Source organism: Mustela lutreola, chromosome 1, assembly GCF_030435805.1.
Source record: "Mustela lutreola isolate mMusLut2 chromosome 1, mMusLut2.pri, whole genome shotgun sequence".
Lineage (NCBI taxonomy): Eukaryota > Metazoa > Chordata > Mammalia > Carnivora > Mustelidae > Mustela > Mustela lutreola.
Window position 1 is genome coordinate 242,976,548 of NC_081290.1, and position 22,275 is coordinate 242,998,822.

At 46.9% G+C, this 22,275-nt stretch overlaps 1 protein-coding gene across 11 annotated transcripts in view; it reads left to right on the plus strand.

Moving 5' to 3' along the window:
- TEAD1 (TEA domain transcription factor 1) overlaps positions 1-22,275 on the plus strand; it is a 261,401-nt gene that overhangs the window by 65,659 nt on the left and 173,467 nt on the right. For 10 of the 11 annotated variants that reach the window (XM_059136498.1, XM_059136528.1, XM_059136554.1 and 7 more), the window contains one exon: positions 19,535-19,790. In XM_059136498.1, the coding sequence (XP_058992481.1) occupies positions 19,634-19,790 (157 nt within the window). In that variant the 5' untranslated portion in view covers positions 19,535-19,633. Of the gene's footprint in view, positions 1-3,918; positions 4,235-19,534; positions 19,791-22,275 lie in introns of those variants that run through there. The other variant, XM_059136480.1, reaches the window with a different exon arrangement.

Sequence of the window (22,275 nt, forward strand, 5' to 3'; positions counted from 1 at the left end):
TTTAAATTTTCTTAAAAAAAAATTGGAGCCCTTTCTTAAAAATTACAGAAACAATAGAACATGAAAAAAAAGATATAAGACAAAACCTGTAATGTCACCCTCCTAAGAGAATAACTCTTTTAAAAAAATTTCAATTGCTTTATTTCTGTAGATACGGGCATAAAACTAAATTACAGATATACACTTACACAGTTTCATGTCTATGTAATACATGTAAATATATTTTTAATAATATGTCTGAATACATCTGTGCATACAGTTTCATATATACTTACATGTATACATACAAATGTATATTTAAAAATATATATAAATATATAATTTTGTATTTTGCTTTAAAAAATCCGGATTCTTTGAGAAGCTTTCCCTAATGTTTCAGTCTGTTCTTTTTCATTTTTTTCTTATAAATGGAGACAGATTTCCTTTGCATTCACATACTGTGAATTTCTTAGTTATTCTGGTGTTCATGGTATTAGGGGTGATTCTGGAGTGTATCTTTGTGGTTTGAATGTTTTCCTTCGTGGAATTCTCTTCTCCGTAGATTTCTAGGGTGAGGATTACTAAGTCTGAGGATGTAAGCCTTTGAGGCTCTTGTTAAGTATAGCCATTTGGACCTTCACCCACAGCAGCACTGGCGTATTCCTTGGGTCCTGTTCACTGCACATGTGCCCACCGTCTCTACACATTTGCTGATGAAGAGCCCTAAAGTCACGGATTCAGCTTGCTTGATTTTGTCCTTTCCCTCTTCTTGCCAGGGGGCAAAGTCCTGTACTTACTCTCCCGTGGGACTTGTTCATTCATCCCCTTTTCTGGTTTTGTTCTTAATACATTCTAACACAAATTTTGAATTGTTTATTTACTGTAAGTATCATCTTTGTGTTGGCGAAAAGCTGAGGTGCAGGGAGTTTATTCTAACACAAATTTGAATTGTTTATTTACTGTAAGTATCATCTTTGTGTTGGCGAAAAGCTGAGGTGCAGGGAGTTTATATAGAGAAGGGCCAGAACCCCCCCCCCCCCCCCTGCCGCACGCGCGCTGCAGAAGGTAGGAGGTCTACGGGCTCGCCATGTGCCAGCTCTGCCGGGCTCCCTGGGATGGGTGTCTGGACTCTCCGACGGTCTTGCTTTTCAGTTGCCTTTGTCGTGAGAAAAATCGAGCCTCTCTAACAGTGTGCTAGCTTCATTCCTGGGGGTCTCCTACACCTCCTGTGTTCTAAGCACCCGGGACAGAGCTGGCATATAGCAGGCAGTCTGTTTTCATCTGTCATGCATCAGAGGTCAGATCGCATCTTCCCTGACATCCTCTTCCCACTCCAGTTCCCCAGACCCTGTTATGAGACCTCTCAGCTGCTCCTTGCTCGCCTCCAACGAGGGGAGGTTCAATGTGTCACAGAAATAGACTTTGGGCTCAAGGTGAGATGGGTCTGGGTTTGAATATCTCTGTTTGACAAGTGGATAAATGACTTAGTGTTTGTAAACTTCGTTTTCTTCATGATGTGAATAACAGGTATAATAATATTACATCCTGACTTAGGAGTGTTTTGATGAGGATGAGGAGAAATGGTAAAAGCAAAGTCTTGATCCTTGTACCTCACACACAGTAGTGTTAAGTAAATCTTAGCTGTGATTATTATCTTCAGTTACTACTACAAGGTATTTCCTTATACTTTTCCTGCTGTATTTGGTATTGGGAGTCAAAAATAGCTCCCACCAGTGACCTGAAATTTGGCATATATTCTTCTGCAGTGGAGACCTGGATGGACATTGTCTTTGAGCTGATTCCACTGTGGGTCACCATCCTAGAAGCTTGGGGAAACACCCGAGCTGGGCTGGGCTGGGCGGGGCTGTAATGCATCCAGGTTAGCTCCTTTTTGGTTTTCAAAGTCTGATTTACAGGCTTCTGGTGTGGTGTTCTTCCCTTTCCTGGCTGGTGTTCTGCTCTGGCATCCGCAGAAGAAGAGAGACGAAAACGTTCAGAGGAAATGAAATTCTGTCCACTTGCTAGTTATCTGTTCCCTTACACAGAAAATAATTCAGCTTAGCAAAGAGAGATGAGGTAGAGATGGTGCTCCCAGCAGCATAGCAGTGCCCCCAGCTCCAGAAGGTCACGTTTACGGGTGTTCGAGGTAATCCAGTGCCAGGGCAACGGGCGAACAGGTTAGACTGTACTTGACTCTTCTACTTCCTTCTTCATTTTAGCATTTTTATATTTTTGCTTTAGTGTCCTGCGAATTATAGTTGATGATCTGAGAGTTCCTTAAAGTCTCATGTGATTTAAGCAGATAGCTTTGCTCCTTGGGGACCCAGTCTCACGGGTGTTAGCGCCCAGCGTATGGATCTTATGCTTATAATGTCCATCTTTGTCTAACCCAACTCCCTGGGCTTGGGAGAGAATAACTTAGTGGGAACAGCTCCCTGCTAGGCATCTTGGTAAGTGCTTCTAATTAATTATCCATTTCAGTTTAAAATATTAGGGAACTTAATGAATTTAAGAAACAGTGCTGAAGTGATGATTCAGTTTTTTAACCAGCTCTAAGGAGCTGGTTGGCAGAGAGGATGAACAAAGTTTTAAAAGCAAAATCTTGAGTTGTAGGTTGTCCGTGAACAGGAGGGACATTTCAGACGTTTACTGAACCATACAGACATCAACCCAAGGGAAACCCCTGGAGGCCCCTGGTGTGCCAGGTACTAACCTTTCCTCTAATAGGGAGGAGGCTGGGGCTCTGGGAGGAGGGTGGGAGCCAAGGGGACAGGGGCATTTACTGGGCTTGTGCCACTGACTCTTCAACTTGTGTGAACGAATTTCAGTATGTTGAACAACCAGTGTGGCCGCATCAGCGGGGAGCTGTGGATGATGCCAGTAGCATCCGAATCGCCTTTGACCCGTGTTCATAAGTGTGAGATGCGTCCTTTGCTTGTGGTATTCTCTGCCCCATTGCCCAGGGGACTTCTGCTATGCTGGCCTGATGATCATCCCCCGATATGTGCTTGGAAAGCGTCGCATTAGAACTTACGCTGGTCTATTTGGAAAATGCCAAAACACCTTCCTTTCTTTAGAAAACACTACAGTGTGACAGGCAGTCCCTGACTTTGAGGGTCCCCAGTCTGCACCAGTGGCTTCAGTTTCTTTCTGGACCTTGTGGACACCAGGAGTCTGTCCTTAGGAGATGATTACAAGGATGTTTGCTGTCACTGAACGGTTGGGCAGGATAAACATGTGCACACGTGGGGAAATAGTCAAAATAGCAGATATCCATGCCGTGAAATATGATACCTCTTAAAAACCACAAATGCAAAGACTATTTTGGGACTATGGGTAATGCTGAATGTGAGATGTTAGAACAGAACCCCAAAACTATAGGGAGTAACAATAATAAATAGTATCAGTAAGAATAATGGTATTAGTGCTAGAAAGTAATCAGAAAGCATGGTCCGCACTGCCTGTGGTTTGGTGGAGGACCGTGAGTACAGTGCCTGTCCTCCTGCGTATGTTTCTGTAGGTTCCACTCTGGTGGTCCTCTGTGGCTATGAGCTTCACATTTAGAAGTGTTCCATGGGCATGGCGTTCTTAAAATCCAGTTTAAGGGTTTTAAAAATGAAAGTATAACCAGCAGCTGAGTTATGCTGAATTCAGACTTGGGGAAACACATGCAGAGCTTGTGTCGATCGCCTGCGAAGGAAGCTGCTGACTTGGTGGGTTAAAAATAAGAGCTGAGGGGCCCCTGGGTGGCTCAGTGGGTTGAGCCGCTGCCTTTGGCTCAGGTCATGATCTCAGGGTCCTGGGATCGAGTCCCGCATCGGGCTCTCTGCTCAGCAGGGAGCCTGCTTCCTCCTCTCTCTCTCTGCCTGCCTCTCTGCCTACTTGTGATTTCTCTCTGTCAAATAAATAAATAAAATCTAAAAAAAAAAAAAAAAAAAAAAAAAGAGCCGAGGTCAGCCTCCTCAGGCCCAGGGGGCGTCCCTGGCTCCTCCAGGATTCTAGAGGGTGAGGGCTCTGAGGGGCCTGCATGGGCTCAGGGAAGGGCTCTCCTTGGCTTCTCATTAATGTCCCTCCCTGAGCCACGCGCTGCTCTGCTGGCTAACCTTGTCCGAAGGTTACCCATGGCTCGGCTAATTTTAAACCCTGTCGGCCAGCACGGTGGCGTGGCATCGCACTGCGGAGACACACGAACAGCTCCCTGGGAGACACAGCTGGGGAAAGATGAGCCGCACCTCCGGGGTTTTCTCCTTCTCCTGTAAGTGACCAGGCACACTGAACAGGCTGAGAGAGACTGAACAGGCTGAGAGAGCTGGGCTAATAAGGAGAGATTTTATGGTGTTTTTTTTTGTTTTGTTTTTGTTTTTAAGAAAAAAAGTCAGGATTAAAGATCTTTAGCAGTGGCAGTGCCATTGATAATTGCATGGTGTGATGTGTCCTGTATGAACTGTGTGAATTCTGACAGCCCAAGGAGGAGCATGCACATGGGATCCTCTCTTCCAGGAATTAGGCCATTTTTAAAGACAGGATGAAACTGCTGGTAATTTCACTGTTGATGTGTGTGCTTCTCCACTTGCAGAACTCAGAGTCTGCTGGTAGGTAATAGGTTCCTTCTCTGAAGTTTTTATTGATGGGATCAGGAGAGGATTATTTCTTAAAAGTTAAGCAGAATCTGCCTGTCTGCATGTTTAGCAGCTGGTCTGGTCGTCACTAAGATCATCATTTGAAAGTCCCCTGCTGCCTTCCCCTTTAAGAAATTGCAGTAGAGTCTTTTTTTTTTTTTTTTTTTTTAAAGAAACTTTTAAAAGAAGATTGCAGAGAATCTTTTTTTTTTTTTCCTCCCCTCATTTGGGATTTCTTTTTCTTTCTTTGTTTTTTTCTTCTTCCTTCCTTCCTTCCTTTTTCTTTCTTTCTAAATCTGTCTCCCTTTCAACACCTCCAGGGAATCTAACCTGCCACGTTATCAGTGGGAAACCGAATGGGAACCGAATCCAGTCTCGGGGTTTACCTGCCCAGCCAGAGAAGGGCATTTCTTGGAGCTGGGTCTCTACCCACCCTCTTATTAAAACAATTGCTAGGAGCCCATTAAAGAGGCCTGGTCTGCGGAGTACACCCAGATGAAAGAACAGTGGCTGGAGAATCAATAACCTGTTAACTGGCTGCAGTGATTGAAGTTAACTTTGTTTGAAGTCCGTGGGCTGGGTTAGCCCACATCAAGCCGCCGGGGTTCCTGCACGAGGGTAGCGCGGGAGTGACCTTTGATTTCATTTTAGGAAAAAGAAAAAAAAAATGTGTGAGTGCTTTTTATTAGCCTTTTCTTTCTTGAAGGTCTGCCTCTCCTTCAGCCGAGCTAATGAGCTCTGTCATGTTTGGATTTAGTTTGGAGAAAATTAAAGCTGAGTAATATCAGGGACTTGTTGAATGGGAATACTTGTTAGAACCTTCATTGACCCAAATCTGACTTTTATAAAATAAACAAACTAAATAAGCAAGCTACAAAAAAAGCCAAACCAAAACAAAACACCCCCCCCCCCCCCATCTTCCTCTCTGGCCTTAAAAATGATGTTTTTAAAAACACGTTCAAAGCAGTTAAGTATAATATAAATATAAGCTACTCTGGGGGGCGGGGCACTAAATGAATGAGTTATTGTAGAGGCTATAGTGGTGACGTTAAGAGCGTAGTTGTGAATTTAAAGTATATTTCTTAAACCCCAGTTCCTCTTAGACTCAGACTCGAATGTCTAGTTTTTCCTCTTGGGCTTCTCTTTTCTGCACTTGGCCGGTTCGCTGACTGTGCAGGCCCGCTGTGATTTTGTGGTAACCTGACACGTTGGCCAGCCTCCTGCTGCCCCCACGCCCCAGGGGGAGGACTGGCTGTGAGCTGCAGAGGCTGTGGCCCATGTCTCCGGGTGGTGGTGGTAGGGGGGGCTGTGGCTGGGGACCGGGGTGGGGATGCCACAGACCAGGGAATGTGTATATCATCACTTAAGACCTTGGATGGTGGCTCATTAGGTAAAAGGCCGGACCTTGAAGAGGGGCCCACAGAGTTGATGTTGAGCCTAGAGGCCAGCTAGTTAAGGGTGTTTGGAGATTGGAGGAAGGTTTTCAAGCCAGTGACTCTTTAATTTTGTTCTGTGGGTTTGGTCTAGAGTGTGCCTGAGGCCATCTTTGTGATTCCTTCGACAAGGATGAATATCTTAATATATTGTCATAAACTTGTATTAATATTTTATGTTAAACTAAATCAGACAATTATTTATGGAGCTGAGGTGGGGAAAAGGTACAGAAATGAATGGGCCAAAGCCCCTGCCTTCTGAAAACTGGCAATGTAGCAGGAAAGGCGTAGCAAGCAGGAAAACTTGCAATGTAGCAGAAAAAGCAGTAATTAGTAATTATAGCTGTACACATTTGTTCAGCAATTATTTTGAGGGCCTATAATGTGTCAGGCACAGTTCTAAGATGTGTGTGCACTCACCCACTCATCTATAAGCGTACAGATAATGGTAAAAAATGCACGTAATTACTGCTAATAATTGAAACACCTGTACTTGACACGGATCATCTAGTAGTCTTTTTATTTTTTTATTTTTATTTTTAGTGTTTTAAAGTTTTTTTTTTTTTTTTTTAAATTTATTTGACAGATCACAAGCAGGCAGAGAGGTAGGCAGAGAGAGGAGGAAGCAGGCTCCCCACTGAGCAGAGAGCCCGATGCGGAGCTCGATCCTAGGACCCTGGGATCATGACCAGAGCTGAAAGCAGAGGCTTAACACACTGAGCCACCCAGGTGCCCCATCTCATAGTCTTTATAACAAGTAGTAGTTATTAATTCTCATTTGCACCAAAGTGGGAGGGTTACACTGAGACATAGCTAATAAGTGGGGAACTAAAAATTCAAACTCTTTGGTATTCCAGAACCCTAGATAGCATATATATATATATATATATATATATATATATATATATATATATATATATACATACACACACACACACACACACACACACACACACTTCATGGCTTTGCCATATAGGCTCTGCCGATTTAGGGCATAGTCCCTGAAGCTGTAGGGATACCCGCAAAGGAGAACAGGTAGCAAACACTTTTTGAAGTTCCAGCAACTTGTCTGGTATTGAGGGATGTTCTAGGACTGCTAGGGAACTTACTGACAAGCTGGGAGACTGTTTCTTATGAGGACTCAGTGGTGAGGCATGCATGTGTGGTGTTGGAAGTTTGTTTGAGGTGCTGCGGGGACACGGAAGTGACATCTCTGGGTGGAGGAAGCTGCTCAGGCTTCCCAGAGAGAGGTTGGTGGTGTTGGTCTTGAAAGGACAGATAGGTATTTGTTGGGCAGAGCAGCTGACGAGGGGAGCATCTGAGCAGAGGGACCCAGGCGGCTGAAGGGTGAAGCAGGCAGCCTGCTGTGTCTGGGTGCCGTGGAGTGGTCACGTGGTTGGCATGCAGGGGACTGGACAGGCGTCTGAGAACAGGCTGCAGTTAGGTGGTCAAGGCCATGGGTGCCCCTGGCAGCCAGTTGGGTCCTGTAGTGGGTGGGGATCTGCTGGAAGATTTTAAGGAGCAGATGATAAAAGTCATAATTGCATTTTAGGAAGACTCTTCTGGCCAAAGAAGAGCACTAGGGAGACTTGCCAAAAATACCTCTCCTGGGGACTCTGATTCACACTTTTAGCATCAGAGCTGGGATACTTTCAAGAGGCCACCCATGTCACCCAGCCTCCATCCAGAGCTGGGAACTGGGCAGGACTTGGTTGTGGGGTGTGGTGGTGGTGTGGGGACACTGGCGAATGCCCAGCTCTGAGAAGGGTGGGGGGTCCCACCTGGGAGCCAGGAGTAGAGTCCTTAGGGGTGGAGGGGCATGGAGAGGCATGGAAGGGCATGCGGCTGAGGGATTGGGGGTCAAGTGGACATTCTCGGGATTGAGTTGCATCGGAAGGGCTGGGTGGAGCCTGGGTGCTGCTCCAGCCAGGTTCCCTGAGTAGCAGAATCTCTCCAAGGGCACTATATGAATTGGGTCTCCATACCCAGGACCTCGGAAATCCTTTTTGGTTTTCCATGAATGCTTTCAGGGAAGGATCCTCAGTGCAGAGAAGCGGCTTTGAAGGTGTCACTGCCAAGTGTGTCTAGTGTGTGGGTTTGGGGTTGTTTGGTGTCCTTTTGGGCCTGTTTGGCCTTCAAGTTGAATCCTACATGTAGAGTCAAGTCAGTAGAACTAATGGGGAATCAACACCAGGAAAATCCACAAAGGGAGAGCCCGGGCAAGAGCGAGCGCATCGGTGGGATTCCACAGGGGGAATCGGCATGGATTCCAGTTGGATGAGTGAGAGATGGATTGAAGGTTTGGCCTTCCTTGTTCTTCTCCTGAGGTTAGCAGATTGTGTTGGAGACCCCTCTGAAGAGGCTCCCTGTGTGTGTGTGTGTGTGTGTGTGTTGGAGAGCTGTGGAAATGTCAATGGAATCAAGTTGTGGCCTTTTGCCTTTCTTTCTTGATACTGGGACTCTTTGCTGGTGCAGTGGGAGGGCGAGAGAGGAGTCTGGTGGTCTGCCCTCCTCCAGAGCACTCTAGGCCCTGCCGAAGTGAAGGCACAGAGAGGCCTGATTCCCGAAGTGGGTACCTCAGCCTTCCCGAAGGTTCTTCTCTTTGGCTAGGGGTCTTGCCTCACTGTGTGCCTCCCAAGTGTTTGTGGCCTGCTTAGAGCTGATGCTGTGTACATAGTAGGTGCTCATATGTTTGTTTATGTGTGTATTTATTTGGGCAGGAATGGCTCATTGTCTAAAGGGGGAAACAATACTCTCTTACCCTGGCCAGTTCCTAGCCAAAGTGCTGAGATGCATGCTCTCCCTGAAGTTGAACTGGGTATAAATTTGGAGGAGTGGGCTGGGGGCTAGGGTGAGAGGCTCTTATTTGTCTCTGAATTTGCATCCCTCCCAATGGAAGACCTGTTTTGCAACTGCTCTGTCGCTGTGTCTTCATTAAATGGCACGTTGCATTTCTGAAGAGTCAGGACTCCATGACAGCCATAACACTGGAAACAAGTGGATATTCGGGAACAAGCAGGGTCTGTTCTGGGTCAGCTTACACGCTTGCACGTGTCGCTGTTGGCCTGGGTTAACTTGTGGGCAGTTCTTAGACTTTTGTGTCTCCATGAGAGCACAGGGGTCCAGTTTCCGTGCCGGGTTGGGGCTGACTGTGCCATCAGCATGCAGCCATCTTTGGGGACCAGGGGAATAAGGGTGGGTGCTTGAGGTCATAGGTCAATGAACAGTAATTGAGGAGCTGGGCGACAGGGCGCTGAGTGGAGTTCGTCCGGTGGCTCTGGCCTGTGTAAGAAAGCAGCCCGTCTACACCATCTCTAAAACCTGTCTCTGAAGTTGGAATGCTTAGGGTCCTGTCCTGTCGTCATGTGTGACTTTATCTAGAGGACTGCTCTGGCCTTGGACCATGCTGAAAGTGCTTTTGATGAAAACATTCTGATTTCAGATTTATAAAATTATCTGTCCTTCGTCCTTCCTGCCCCCAGATAGTTGCACACACACCTTCAGGAGCTGCGGGCACGCTCCGTGTGTTGCTGGTGTGTGCGTGTCGGCCACGGTGTGAAATAGCCCTGGGCTATTTTTGTGGTGTGGGGTGGCCCGGCCCGTGTGATCTGTCTCCCCACCTGTAGGCTGCTCCTTAAGGGCAGGGAGGACCACATACTTATTTCTCTCCATCTCTCTAGTGCCTAGCACATGGTGGCGGATGGGAGTGGATGATGAGAAAACAGAAATGGTTTCCCTCTTTTTTTTTTTTTTTTTTAAGATTTTATTTATTTGACAGAGAGAGATCACAAGTAGGCAGGGGGACAGGCAGAGAGAGCGGAGAAGGCAGGCTCCCTGCTGAGCAGAGAGCCTGATGTGGGGCTCGGTCCCAGGACCCTGAGATCAGGTCCTGAGCAGCCAAGGGCAGAGGTTTAATCCACTGAGCCATCCAGGTACCCCAGTTTCACTCTTTTGTTTCAGAATAAATTTAAGGCAGCTTGCAAGGCTGTAAAATAGCATAAATGAAAAGTAGGAAACCTCAGGAGAGAAGAAGGGGGTGGAGGTGGAGGTAGGGATCTAACGCGGATTTGGGAATAAAGCCAAATTTGTTGAAAATAACCTCCTTGCTTTCTCCGCGGGGCCTGACAGTGTGGCTTAGAGCACTTGGTGGCCAATGAGTAAAGCCAGGGCCTAGTCGGTTGACCACAGGTTAAAAAAAAACAAAAAAACAAAAAACAAAAACACATAACGTTGTCTTGTTATCAAACTTTCTTTGGGATCTTTGTAAAGAGCACTCTGATATATGATGAAGGCCATTTTCAAAGTCCTGGAGTAAATCCAGTGACTAATTCAGGGGATGTTTCCTTGTATGCCGATGGCATCGCATAATTCAGAAAAAGTGAATTATCGAGGGCTCTGGAATCAACTTTTCCTCTGAGGTTACTGTGGAATCAGAAGGGTTAGTTGTGGCCGCTGCTGTGATGCTCACTTTCATCCAGTCTCCTGATACCACCTGCCACTGTCCGAGGTCCTAGCTTGCAGGGAGGTTTAAGATCATGTTTTGGGGGTGGAGATACTCATGTGTGATTTGCGATGAGGATCTCTGTGCTTGGATACCTTAAAAATGGCCAGATCCAAAAAAGCACTATCCTGATGTTTGGTGGCTGAGAGGCTGAAAAGGAACAAAATGCACTGTGATAAATTATGTCCTTGGTTACCCCAAGGTGACAGGAAAGAGTAGTTTTTTTTCCCTCCTGGACACATCGGAGCCTAGATTTTGGTGGTGGTTCTTCTTTTCCTCCACTTTTTTTTTTTTTTTTTTAAAGATTTTATTTATTTACTTTACTTTTCCTCCACTTTTTTTTTTTTTTTTTTAAGATTTTATTTCTTTACTTCAGGGGAGAGAGAGGGAGTGCTCGAGGGGTGGGGGGAGGCAGAGGAAGATGGAGAGGGAATCTCAGGCAGGCTCCCTGCTGAGGCTCGATCTCATGACCCGGAGCTCATGATCTGAGCTGAAATCAGGAGTCAGGTGCCGAACCATCAGAGCCACCCTGATTGTGGATCTTCTAATGCCAGTGCCCACGAGATTCATGTGGGTCTGTTGGGTCGAAAGACAGCATTTAAATGCCAGTGTTCCCAGTCAGAAAACTGGAGCAGAGCTTGGACTTCCCAGTTCAGCACTTTGAAATGCCAGCTTGCTTCGGTTGCCCTTGTTGATTGACTGATGACCCAGTCTGAAGTGAGCTATAGATTTACCTAGTGCTTCTGTTCCCTGCATGCTGTGTCAGTAGTCCAGGGTAGACGCAAGCATGGCCAGTGTGAGGGAAGCACCCTAAGTCACAGGAGCTAGAGAAGGTGGCTTGGGACCATTTCTGGGTGTGGACTAGGGAGGACTGTTTCTGATGCCATAGAATCCGACCTCCAGATCAGCCAGAGGAACTACATCTGGGCAGGTCAGCTGTTGGGACTCGGTGTTAGCCCTGAACTAACATATCATTACGTTGGCTGGCAACAAGCTTTGTAACAGAGTGAGTCCCCATGTCTTTTTGTATGAAGGATGACACCCCAGTCATGACCTACAGACTTGCCACCCATACAGCACTCTGACTGTATGAGGCTCCTTTGTAGGCACTCTTCTTCGGCAGGGGATTGAGACGGACCCTTTTGAAATGTTTGTTGTAGGGTTTGGCCAAGTGTAGTGTTTGTATTTATCTGTTGTGTTGGTATCTTTGCAAATACAAACTCTCTACTCTTGATTTTTAAATTTGTACTCATTGTCAGCGAAAATGAGAAGGCATCACAATAATCTGATGGTGAACCTCACTGACTAAGAAAGTAACATTATCCATGACTTAGTGATTAAGGAGTATTCTTTTCATGGTGTTTGTTTTCTTTGTTTTGAATAAGCATTATGATTGGGGAGTCTGTCTTAAATATAGGTTCACTCTATAGACCTGCTAGAATTGAGGGGGGTTAGTTTTGGGCTTTTCTTTGACTGTTATCCTAAGAAAGATCCTGCAGGTTTTCCATTTGAGCCGCCTGAGAGCTACTTAACGCCAACTCTTGTGGCATTTCTTTTTCTCTTAGAGCTGGAAAGAAACTTCTCTTTCTGGCTTTGAAATGTGTTCAGTGGTCTGCCTCCCGGGGGTCTGTGACTGCAGGTCATGACTTCCAGCTCAAGCTTCTTGGATGAGTGCACTGTCTGGGTATCAGTCTTCACTTGGGAATGGTCAGATTGGATAGCCTGTCTGGACCTGAGTCTGTGGCCTAGTTCTTTGGCAGGTGTCTTCCCGATGAAAGAGAGCAGTGATTATTACCTTGACTTGCGGTGATGGTGGCAGAAAGAAGAGGCAGAGATTTCTGTTCTGAGTGGCTAACAGATTCCTTAAGGGGGTGGGGAAGGTGATTCCCCTAAAGGCTGGTAATACAGAGCTGCGTAGCATGAAATCAGTCAGAGCCTTTTTTTTTTTTTTTAAAGGATTTTTATTTATTTATTTGACAGAGAGAGATCACAAGTAGGCAGAGAGACAGGCAGAGAGAGAGGAGGAAGCAGGCTCACCGCTGAGCAGAGAGCCGGATGTGGGGGCTCGATCCCAGGACCCTGGGATCGTGACTTGAGCCGAAGGCAGAGGCCTTAACCCACTAAGCCACGCAGGCGCCCCAAGTCAGAGCCTTTCTTGAACTGTCACCTGGGCAAGTTCTTAGTGCTGATGGAGCAGGAGTATTCATCAGGGAATCTCAGGAGGGTAATGCCAAAGTCCTCTCACGGGGTGCTCAGCACCCGGGTCTTGGTGATGAGGTGTTGGCTTGTGGTTGGATCCTGTTGATATGGAATTGATTTTGGAAAATGAGAAGGAGTAATTATCCACTCCTTCCTGCTGAAATTAGAACCTGTTGGCAGTTGGAATTTATGACACCAAGGCTCACTGACTGCTACTAGCTTGATGGCAGACGTGGCCTCAGTTCTCAGTGTTGGCGTTCCCTGAACATTCTGCGCTGACTGTGCCTTACATTCTGCAGTCCCATTTCTCTGGAGGCTGCCTCCCAAATCCAGGCAGTCGGTCCTGTATTTCTCAGGCTGGTAGTAGGCAGGTTTGGCTCGTGTCTGAAATGATAGGGAACTAGTAACTTGTCCCACTTTACATATGCAAAAGCAATGAACCATCATTAGTGCCTGACATTCCTCCCAACTACCCAGGGAGGTGAGTCAGTATCCTCACTATTCATTAGGAATTAATTAGACTGTGCTTGAGGGTGTCAGTTGTAGATTGAGCTGAAGTTCGGCGCTGCCTACATTCTCTCCCTTTGAAATCCAGCCTCCAGCTCACTGTCCAGTGAGAGTGTATTTGAGTCTGCTGATCCCATGGATGGTGCATTCTAGCTGACAAAAAATGACTCCTGGATTCAAATTTTGGTTAGTATATGACTTTGGCAACTTATTTAGGTGTTTACCTCATAAGGTAGAAAAAATAACCAGTGGGAGTGGTGCAATGATTAAAGATGCTTTCCGTGAAAGCTTCCGGCTTTATGCTGGAAACATGGTTTATTTGGAGAAGGTTGAATATGGATTTGATGTACTAGTTCACTTTGGAAGTAAAGCATCGTTGCCCTAGTGTTTTTATTGGAGGGCAGCTTTTTTCTTACAAGAAAAGTTTGGCTTTCATTAAGATCAGAGTGACCTTAGAGCCATCAAATGTGTGGTTGAGTTGTCTACTACAAATACTGTTTCAACCATGTGATTGTTTCTTTAAATGGCTCATACTGTTGCTATGTCCACATTCTTCTGAGCTTGCAGAAACCTTCCTTAGCTTTCCGTTTAGTGTCATGACCTATGTTGCCTTATTCATTCACCTGCTCCCTCAAATTTGCTTTGTTACCATTTTTTGCCTCTTCACATTTCTTCCTTGGCCACCACTTTGGCTTCTGGCCTTCATACCCTGACCACTTTGCTTCCCTTATAGCCTGCATACAGCTTTTCTTACAGCTGTCATCTTCTGATGCTGTTTTATCTAGGGGCCACTAGAAAAAAGAGAGAAGACAAAATATTGTATCTCAAAAATTACCATTCCATTCAAAATAATGTATGTTTGTCGAAGTAGAAACTTAGCTCCTAGAGTGCCCAAACCATGTTTATGTCTTTTTCTTTAAAAGATTTATTTGAGAGAGAGAGAGCGTGTGAGCATGTATGCGTGGCGCATGGGGTGGGGAAGGCAGAGGGGGAGAGAGAGAGAGAGAGGGAATCTCCAGCAGACTCCTGGCCGAGTGAGGAGCCTGACACAGGGCTCAATGCCATGACCCCTAGATCATGACCCGAACTGAAAGCAAGAGTCGACTTGATTAGCCGATTGAGCCACCCAGGTGCCTCCATAATTGTGTCTTTAACACAGAAAGACTGTTGGTTGTAATTGTGATTACTAAATTAAAAAATTGGATTAGATAGCCAGCGCTTGGTTATTCAAACTCTGCCAGGCTTATGTCTGTCCGCTTACGTCTTTCTAATTTGGTAATCTTCTTTGGGGATCTTCTCATTAGAACCTTGACCAGAGTCAGGGCGAGGGATGGGAAAGGGGCTGAAACGCTTGCCCTTCTCAGGGGAAGCTTGGGTGGTAAGTTCATGCGCATCGATGTCAGAGAACGTTCAGGTCATCTGGTTGTTGGTTTGTTCTTTCACTGAATATGGTTCCAGGGACTCTGCCAGCACTGGGGATGCTGTGGTCCTTGCCCTCAATGAGATTGGAGTACAGATGGGGTGCAGTAACAAATCACCTTACTAAGCTTTATTGTAGGTAGAGTGTATGGGAAAGCAAGGTGACGATGAATGACTTAGTTGGCCTCCTTCAGTGTTAATGATGGAAACTGAGGCACGTAGGAGTCTATAAGTGTTGTGTGGTCCTGGGCTACTCAGGTAGAGACAGAGTCCTAATGCCTAGTCCAGCCCTTTTCTGAATGTCTCATAGACTGACTGTGAGACATTGGCTAAAAGAATCTGTATGGATTTTTTTGTGACCCTCATGTTCAGTTGCGTTTCATTAATCATGAGGTTAGTTAAAGCTCACCCTTTTATTTGAGAGCTCTTAAATCACCTATAAGTGGGTGAGATGCTTACATTATGAGAGACCCACAGGAATTAAGTTGAAGGGAGCAGCAGATTCCTGTGCCCTGTGTCACACCCCTTGTGAGTACATCCTTTGCATGGAGTTGGTGTCAGAAGCACCTACGTTGGACTGTCTCGGCCCCTTCTTCCCCCAGACTTTTATATCCGAGTGCGTATTGGACAAATACACATATGTCATTTCTCTGTAATCACGTGACCTCTCTTCAGGTGTCAGTGGGTAATTGTGAAAGAGTGATCCATTTAGGGAATCTAGCTGTGAGGGCAGTTAGGAATGTTTGGGTCACTGGTAACATTTCTTTCTGGAATTTATTATAGTGTAGCAAAGGAGGATTTTAGGGGAAAAATGAGCCTTTGGAAATGCATTAATGATGGAAACGGAAACACCCAGGGACTAATGATACACAGTATATCTTGTTGGATCTCTGTGGCAGTCCTGTGAGGGGAGAGTCCTTCTATCCCTTAGTGACTTTCCTGTGTTGGAATCGAATTGAGTTTATCTCCCTCTATAATTTAAAACCTGAGCTTCTGCGAGATTCCCTAATTTAGCCTGGGTGTCAAGGGTGGTGAGTGAGCCGGGTTTGGAAGCCAAGTCAAGTTGAGTCTTGACACCACATGCTATGTTCACTGCCCCCAATACTCTGTTTCTTCTTCATGCACTGCATCAAGTACAAGTTGACTCCCTTGCTCATAGGATGTATGAGGAAGTATGGACCTTAGCTCTGCACATATGTTCTGTGCCCGCCTTGTTCAGTTAGCCCTTATTATTGGTAACAAGCAGGTGCTTGTTGCTCTCTACGTTCTGAAGCCTGGTAGATTGGGTGGTAATTTACCCATTACACATGTGTTTAGGATATTCCTAATGTGTGGCCTTTACTCTGAGAGTCACTGGGTACATGTTTCCAGGATGAGGTGGATTTTGAACTGGGCTGAAAGGGATAGAATGAGTGCCAGAACGGTTATTTTGGTATCTAGTATGGGGAGCATTTCTCAGCCAGCCCCAGCCTTGTGATCGGAAACTCTCTGCCCATACAGGACCTCATCTTACAATTGGGTTGTAAAACCGAGGGCATGTGTGATTCTGAGGATTATGTGTGTGGCAGCGTCTGGGGCTCTGTGCTGGCCCTTGTCCACAGTTGATAATCCCATCCTGCTGGGCTCCAGCTGACCAGCTCGCAAGAGCCTGGACACAGAGTTCTCCCCTTTGCAGGAAATGAATAAAAACATGAGCGTGTTTACAACAGTGCCTATACTTACTGAGATGGATGGATCCAGCGGCACTTGGGTGGCTCAGTCAGTTGGGCATCTGCCTTCAGATCTGGTCATGATTTCAGAGTCTCAGGATCAAGCCCTGCATCGGACTCCCAGCTTAGCAGAGATCCTGCTTCTCCCTCTGCCCCTCACCCTTCTTGTGCTCTCTCGCTCTCTCTCTCTCTCACACACACACACACACACTCCCCCACTCTCAAATAAATAAAATCTTTAAAAAAATAAAAAGGATGAATAAGTTAATGCTCACTAATACTGCATTCCCTAACCAAGGACTAGTGATTTTTAGCTGTAGAGTAATTTGAAAGGGTTGTTTGCAGGACTCTAGAGTGTCTGTCATGAAGGCACAGCACCCCTTGTGGAAGTTCAGCTAGCTGGACATTTTTCCATATGTTGAGTCAGAATCTTTTCTGGAACTTCTCTAGAATGGGTTTACACCCTCCTCCGTGGCAACTCTCAGTGATTGTTCAATGTCTGGAGACACTAAGCTTGGCAGTTAATGATTCAGAAAGATCTTACTAGCTTGGAGTCAAGGCCCAAGGGTAAAAGTAATGGAATTTAATGGGAATAAATATAAACTTGGATTTTTAGCTCCTAAGACAGTTGCACAAGAGAGGAATTTCAGGAACAGCACTGAGGAGCTTGGAGGTTTTATAGATCCTAGGTCCCTCTCTGAGTGTCCTTTATGGAGGGTTGTGGATCAACTGGGATGCATTTATGAGCGCTGGGCAGAGAAATGATGTGACTTCTCTCTAGTCTGGATCACAATCCGGGGCTGTTCCTGTCATACCTGAATGGGTGTTTGGGGGTTGGATTTGCTCCCACAAGGGATGGATAGACTTTCAAGGGATGGATAGTTGGAAATTAACCAGGACGTGGGTGTTAGCCTCCTAGACAGAAGGATTAAAGCATGCTGGTACGAGGGAGATGGTGCTGGGGAGGTGGCGGGTTCCTTGCTGCTGGTCATGTTCCAGCATAGACCATATGACCAACTGATGGGAGAGGAAGAAGGCATGTCAAGCATAGGGTCAGGGGTTGCTGGTGTGTTCTGGTCTGGGGACTGAGGATCTTCCTTCTGTGGGAGTGTTCTTAGGCAAATAGAGATCCCACCATTCCTCAGCTGGCCTTCATTGCCCAGGACTGTGTCCCTCTGCTGTCATGGTTGCATGCTGGGCACATCACTGTTCATCCTACAGTGTGGCTCCCTGCAGTGAGTTCATACTGCTGAGAGCCTCCCAGAGCTCAGGGACAGGCCTGGGCTTCCATGGGGGCCATTTGTGTTGTTTTGTTCTGTATTTGGGTCAGGTAGGGAGGCAGAAGATGGATTACCCACTGCCTCAAAGCATTTGCTCATCCTCTCATATTTTCTCCAAGAAACTGCTTTGGAGGCAGAACAGACTATAGGGTAGAATAGTACAGTTCACCTTGAATTTTTAGGAGGCTCCTAAATCCGCCCCCCCCTCCCCAACCCCAATAATAATTTGAGAACTGAAAAGACCCACACTGGAGGCTTGGTGGAGTTCATGGGCAGGTCAATCCCAAAACCCTTTCTTGTGGCATAATTGATACCTCTCAACGTTAGGCAGTTTGTAGAGTCCTGTGTTAATGTACATGTGTTGGTAAGGAGTAGTAAATATTTTGCTGACAAGTTCTTTGAATGATGGATCTGTGGCAGCATTTAAAAGGCAGACAACCCGAAGATTCCTTTTATCCAGGTGCTGCTAGATCCAAAAAGCTGTCAGGGTACGGAGCCAAAAGCACCCACTAGTTACACCATTAATTGTGTAATGTTCTCGGGCCCCCGAGTTTCCGCCGCTGGGATCTGTTGATAGACGCAGCTGGGGGAGTGCAGGTGGGAGGGAAGCAGTTGGGAGAGAGAAGGAGAGAAGACGGGTTGCTTGCTCTCCGGTGACTGTTCTGGAGCCGAGAGAAGTCCCTGGTGCCCGGCAGGGCCTCTGGCGTCTGCTTCTCTCCCTCCTACTCACCTCTGTTGTAATGTTGGGTGGACTTGAGACGGAGAAGCAGGCTAGGATGGTGGTTACACTACACTCTCCCACTCAAGCCCGGAGCCTCCCCATCTTCGATCCATCCCCAGGAGCATTTCTTCTCCCTTTTGGGGGAAGCCTTTGAATCAGTGACCTGATGCTTTTTCAACAAAGGAATATTGATATGTTAGTGTGCAGACTGCAGGGGGTACTGGATTAGATCAGTTTCACGTTGGTGTTTGTGCTGGTGTTTGTGCGGGTTTGACATTTGTTGGGAAAGCTTATCCCATTATGGCCATAGGTTACATGCATAATTTAAGGGGAATAAATCTTTGAGAAAAATTCCTCTCGGTTCTGTAATCTTCAGGGCTACAGAAAAAGAAATGAAAGACTCCCTATGGTTTTCATGTGATCAGAAATTCCAAGTTAGGCTCCCGGACGGAGGGCCCCGTGTAGGCCTGGAACATTTCTGCCAGTGCGCCGGCCACTTGTCGTCGGTTGCCGGGAAGGTAGAAATGGGGGCAGCTGGGTCCCAGCTTCAAGGTTACAGTCTAGAAGTGGGGAGTGGCCAAGTGAAGCGAGCATGTAGAAGAGGACCCCTGCTGCGGAATGCTGTCCGGTAGCAGGTGCAGGGCACCTGGTGTTGCCGTTTCAGTGGAACGAGTGTTTGTGTCCTCCTGCAGCCTGCCACCATCTTGCATTTCAGTGATCTCATCGACAAATATTGGGCCATTTGACATTTTCAAGTTATTGTGCCCATTGCCACGGCAAGGCAGACATCTTTTGTTCTGCTTCATTTTCTTGGAAACAACTGGTTTTGCCGTGGACATGGAATTATCCTCGCGCAAAGTGCTCCTGGTAGCTTATAGGCGTCTGGTCAGTGTTTCTGTGGGATTCACGGTGAACTTGCAACTCCAGGGGGGCCCCATTCTCACGCCTGTGGAGATGTTCCAGTTTCTGCCTGCCGTGGATTTCTGTATGCGTGGTTGACGCGGTACGTGAAGAACAAAAGCCACTTGGCTCCCCAAACCCTGTATTCTCCTCTAGGAGCTCTTGTCCAAGCAAAGCTGGAGCCTGAAGAGTAGGTACTAGAATGAGGAAGGGCAGTGTTGTTGGTCATTACCTCCTCCTTACCCTATCTTTTCATTTCTGTCTTAGGTTTATTTTCTTGAAAAGGCTCCAGGCTTCGGCTTGGAAAATCCAACCGCCAAAATTGAGCCCAGCAGCTGGAGCGGCAGTGAGAGCCCTGCCGAAAACATGGAAAGAATGAGCGACTCTGCGGATAAGCCAATCGACAATGACGCAGAAGGGGTCTGGAGCCCTGACATTGAGCAGAGCTTTCAGGAAGCCTTGGCTATCTACCCACCCTGCGGGAGGAGGAAAATCATCTTATCGGACGAAGGCAAGATGTATGGTAAGCAGTCCGCGATGTTCTTTTGAGATCCTATGATGTGCTTTTGTGATAAGGAATGGTGGCAGCTAGCCTTCTACTGAGATCCATTCGTTGTATTGGGTGGAATGATCTTTGTAGAATTTCAGTTGGCCATCCAAGGGACTGAATCTCAACCAACCGGAAGAGTCAACAAAGGACCATCGGGAAATCGTTCTCTGAGGTTTTCTTCTTCTATACACGCAATAGCATGACAGCAAAGCTCTCAGGGTCCAGGTAGGGATTTAGTTGCAGTGGCATATGCGGACCCATTCTTCAGAGCACATACCCCATCTCAGTCACTCCTGGTGACTGCTGCCATGTAGAAATGGGGCCCGTGTTGACAAATCTCTTCATTTTTCCCTCACTCCCAGGAAGAGCTAGCAGTACAGATACTTATATATGGAATCACTTATTTTTAAAAGCCAGCACTTTTGCTTTTTAAATACAGCCCTATGTCAGCCAGGTGAGATGCGTGCGTAGCTTGATCAGACCTCCAGACTCCTATTTTACTGCCTTGTTGCCTGTCTGTAGTTGAGGGGCCAGCCAAGTGGTTCACCCCCCAGGCGCTCTCACCAGCCTCCCCTTCTCCGAGAGCATGCCTGGCAGAGTGCTCTAGAGGGAACTTCTGGAGTGCCCCAGAAGATAGGACTGGTCAGCTGAATGGCTCAGGGTGCCCATAAGCAAGCAGTGGTCACCGGCCTGGCGCCTGTGTCCCAGGACTGAATGTTCCCTGCTCCTCCCCTGAACGCTTCCAGCTGCAGACCTGTACTGCTCTGGCTGCCTCCTTTGGGGAGCAGATGGCAGGTGGTTGCTTGTATGTTCTGCTTGTCTAATGGGGCACGTTGAGCCGACAGAGTTTGCCCCGTAGCTGAGTCTAAAGAGATGCAAACAAATAACCAAAACTCAAAGAGGACAGGCTCAGCAACCTTCCTGAGGTTGTTAACTTATTCTGAAAGTGATTTATCTCTAAATAATTTGGAAGGCTTTTCCGTAATCGGGTGTTGTACCTTTAATACCGCGCCTCCTCTCTCCGGGGCTGGAGGGGGGCTGCTGCTGCTCAGGCTAGCACACAGCCCAGGAGCGAGGAGTGAGCAGATGGTGGTACAGCTGCTCCCAGCTGTGTCCCCCCCGCCCTCCCCCTTTTCCAGTGTGGATGACGTAATGGAAACAAGGGAAATGCTACTTTCCATGGCATTGAGTCTGCGGCCTGTGAGTGTCACACACTCGCAGGGGAGAGAGCCCAGGCCTTCGTTTGTTTTAGGCTCCCGTGTGATCCTCTGGAGCCAGAGAAGCTTCTTCGTGTCCGTGGGTGACATGGACTCAGGGTGACATGAACTCTCCTATGGGCAGAAAGTTACAGGGCCTCTGGTCGTGTGTGTGTGTGTGTGTGTGTGTGTGTCTGTCTGTCTGTCTTTGTTGGGCTGCCCTTCCCAGCCTGGTTATTAGCCTGAGAGGTCTTAACCTCTGTATCTAAAGAGGCACCTGTGCCCCCGCTGCCGCTGCAGCCCCCACTCCTCCCATTTTAAGGGCAGAGGAAAGTACTTTAACCTCTGAGTCTTCTTTGGGGCCAACTTCACTGCTGCTTGCGAAACTGGCTTCAGACCTCTCTACCTGGTACAGCTCCCATTTTTTTGCCCAGCAGTTGTGATCTAAAATACCAGCCTGGGGGCACCTGGGTGGCTCAGTGGGTTAAAGCCTCTGCTTTCAGCTCAGGTCATGATCCCAGGGTCCTGGGATCGAGCCCCACTTTGGGCTCTCTGCTCAGCAGGGAGCCTGCTTCCTCCTCTCTCTCTGCCTGCTTCTCTGCCTACTTGTGATCTATGTCTGTCAAATAAGTAAATAAATAAATATTAAAAAAAAAAAAGAAAACTTCAAATTAAAAAAATATATAAAATAAAATAAAATACCGGCCTGTGTCGACACCCCTGTCAGGGGTTTCTCAAGTCAGGAATCCTGGAAAGGCACTTTCACTGGAGGAAGGAGGTTTCACGCTGAGAAGGGGATTCAGAGCAAAAGTTCATTTTTGTCGACTCCCACTGATTTTCTTCTCTGTTGATTTCCACAGCCGTGGTGGGCTTAGTCCATCTGCCTGTAACATCATCCCAGAAGTAGTTTTCTTTTGTGGAAGTAAGTGTGTATGTACTCTTGTTGGTCATTGGGTGTCAGGGGCACTAGGCTACATATGGGAAGATCACTGAGAAGCTCGGGATTTGAGCCCTTCCTTGACCCAGGGTGGATCGTCTTACCCTCGGCCTGCATCTCCTTTTTCTCCCCTGAAGAAAGAGTCAGGTAGTTAACGTCCATGGGTCCTCGGGACCTGTGCATTTTGGGATGCTGGGGTTTTTGTGACTTGTACCTCAGCAAGAGCGATGAGTGTGTTGAATGATGCAGTGCTGGCTGTGGGACTATGTCTTGAATGCCCCTCACAGTCAGGTTCTGAGTGCTTCCTGAGGGCACTTGTTCTTTA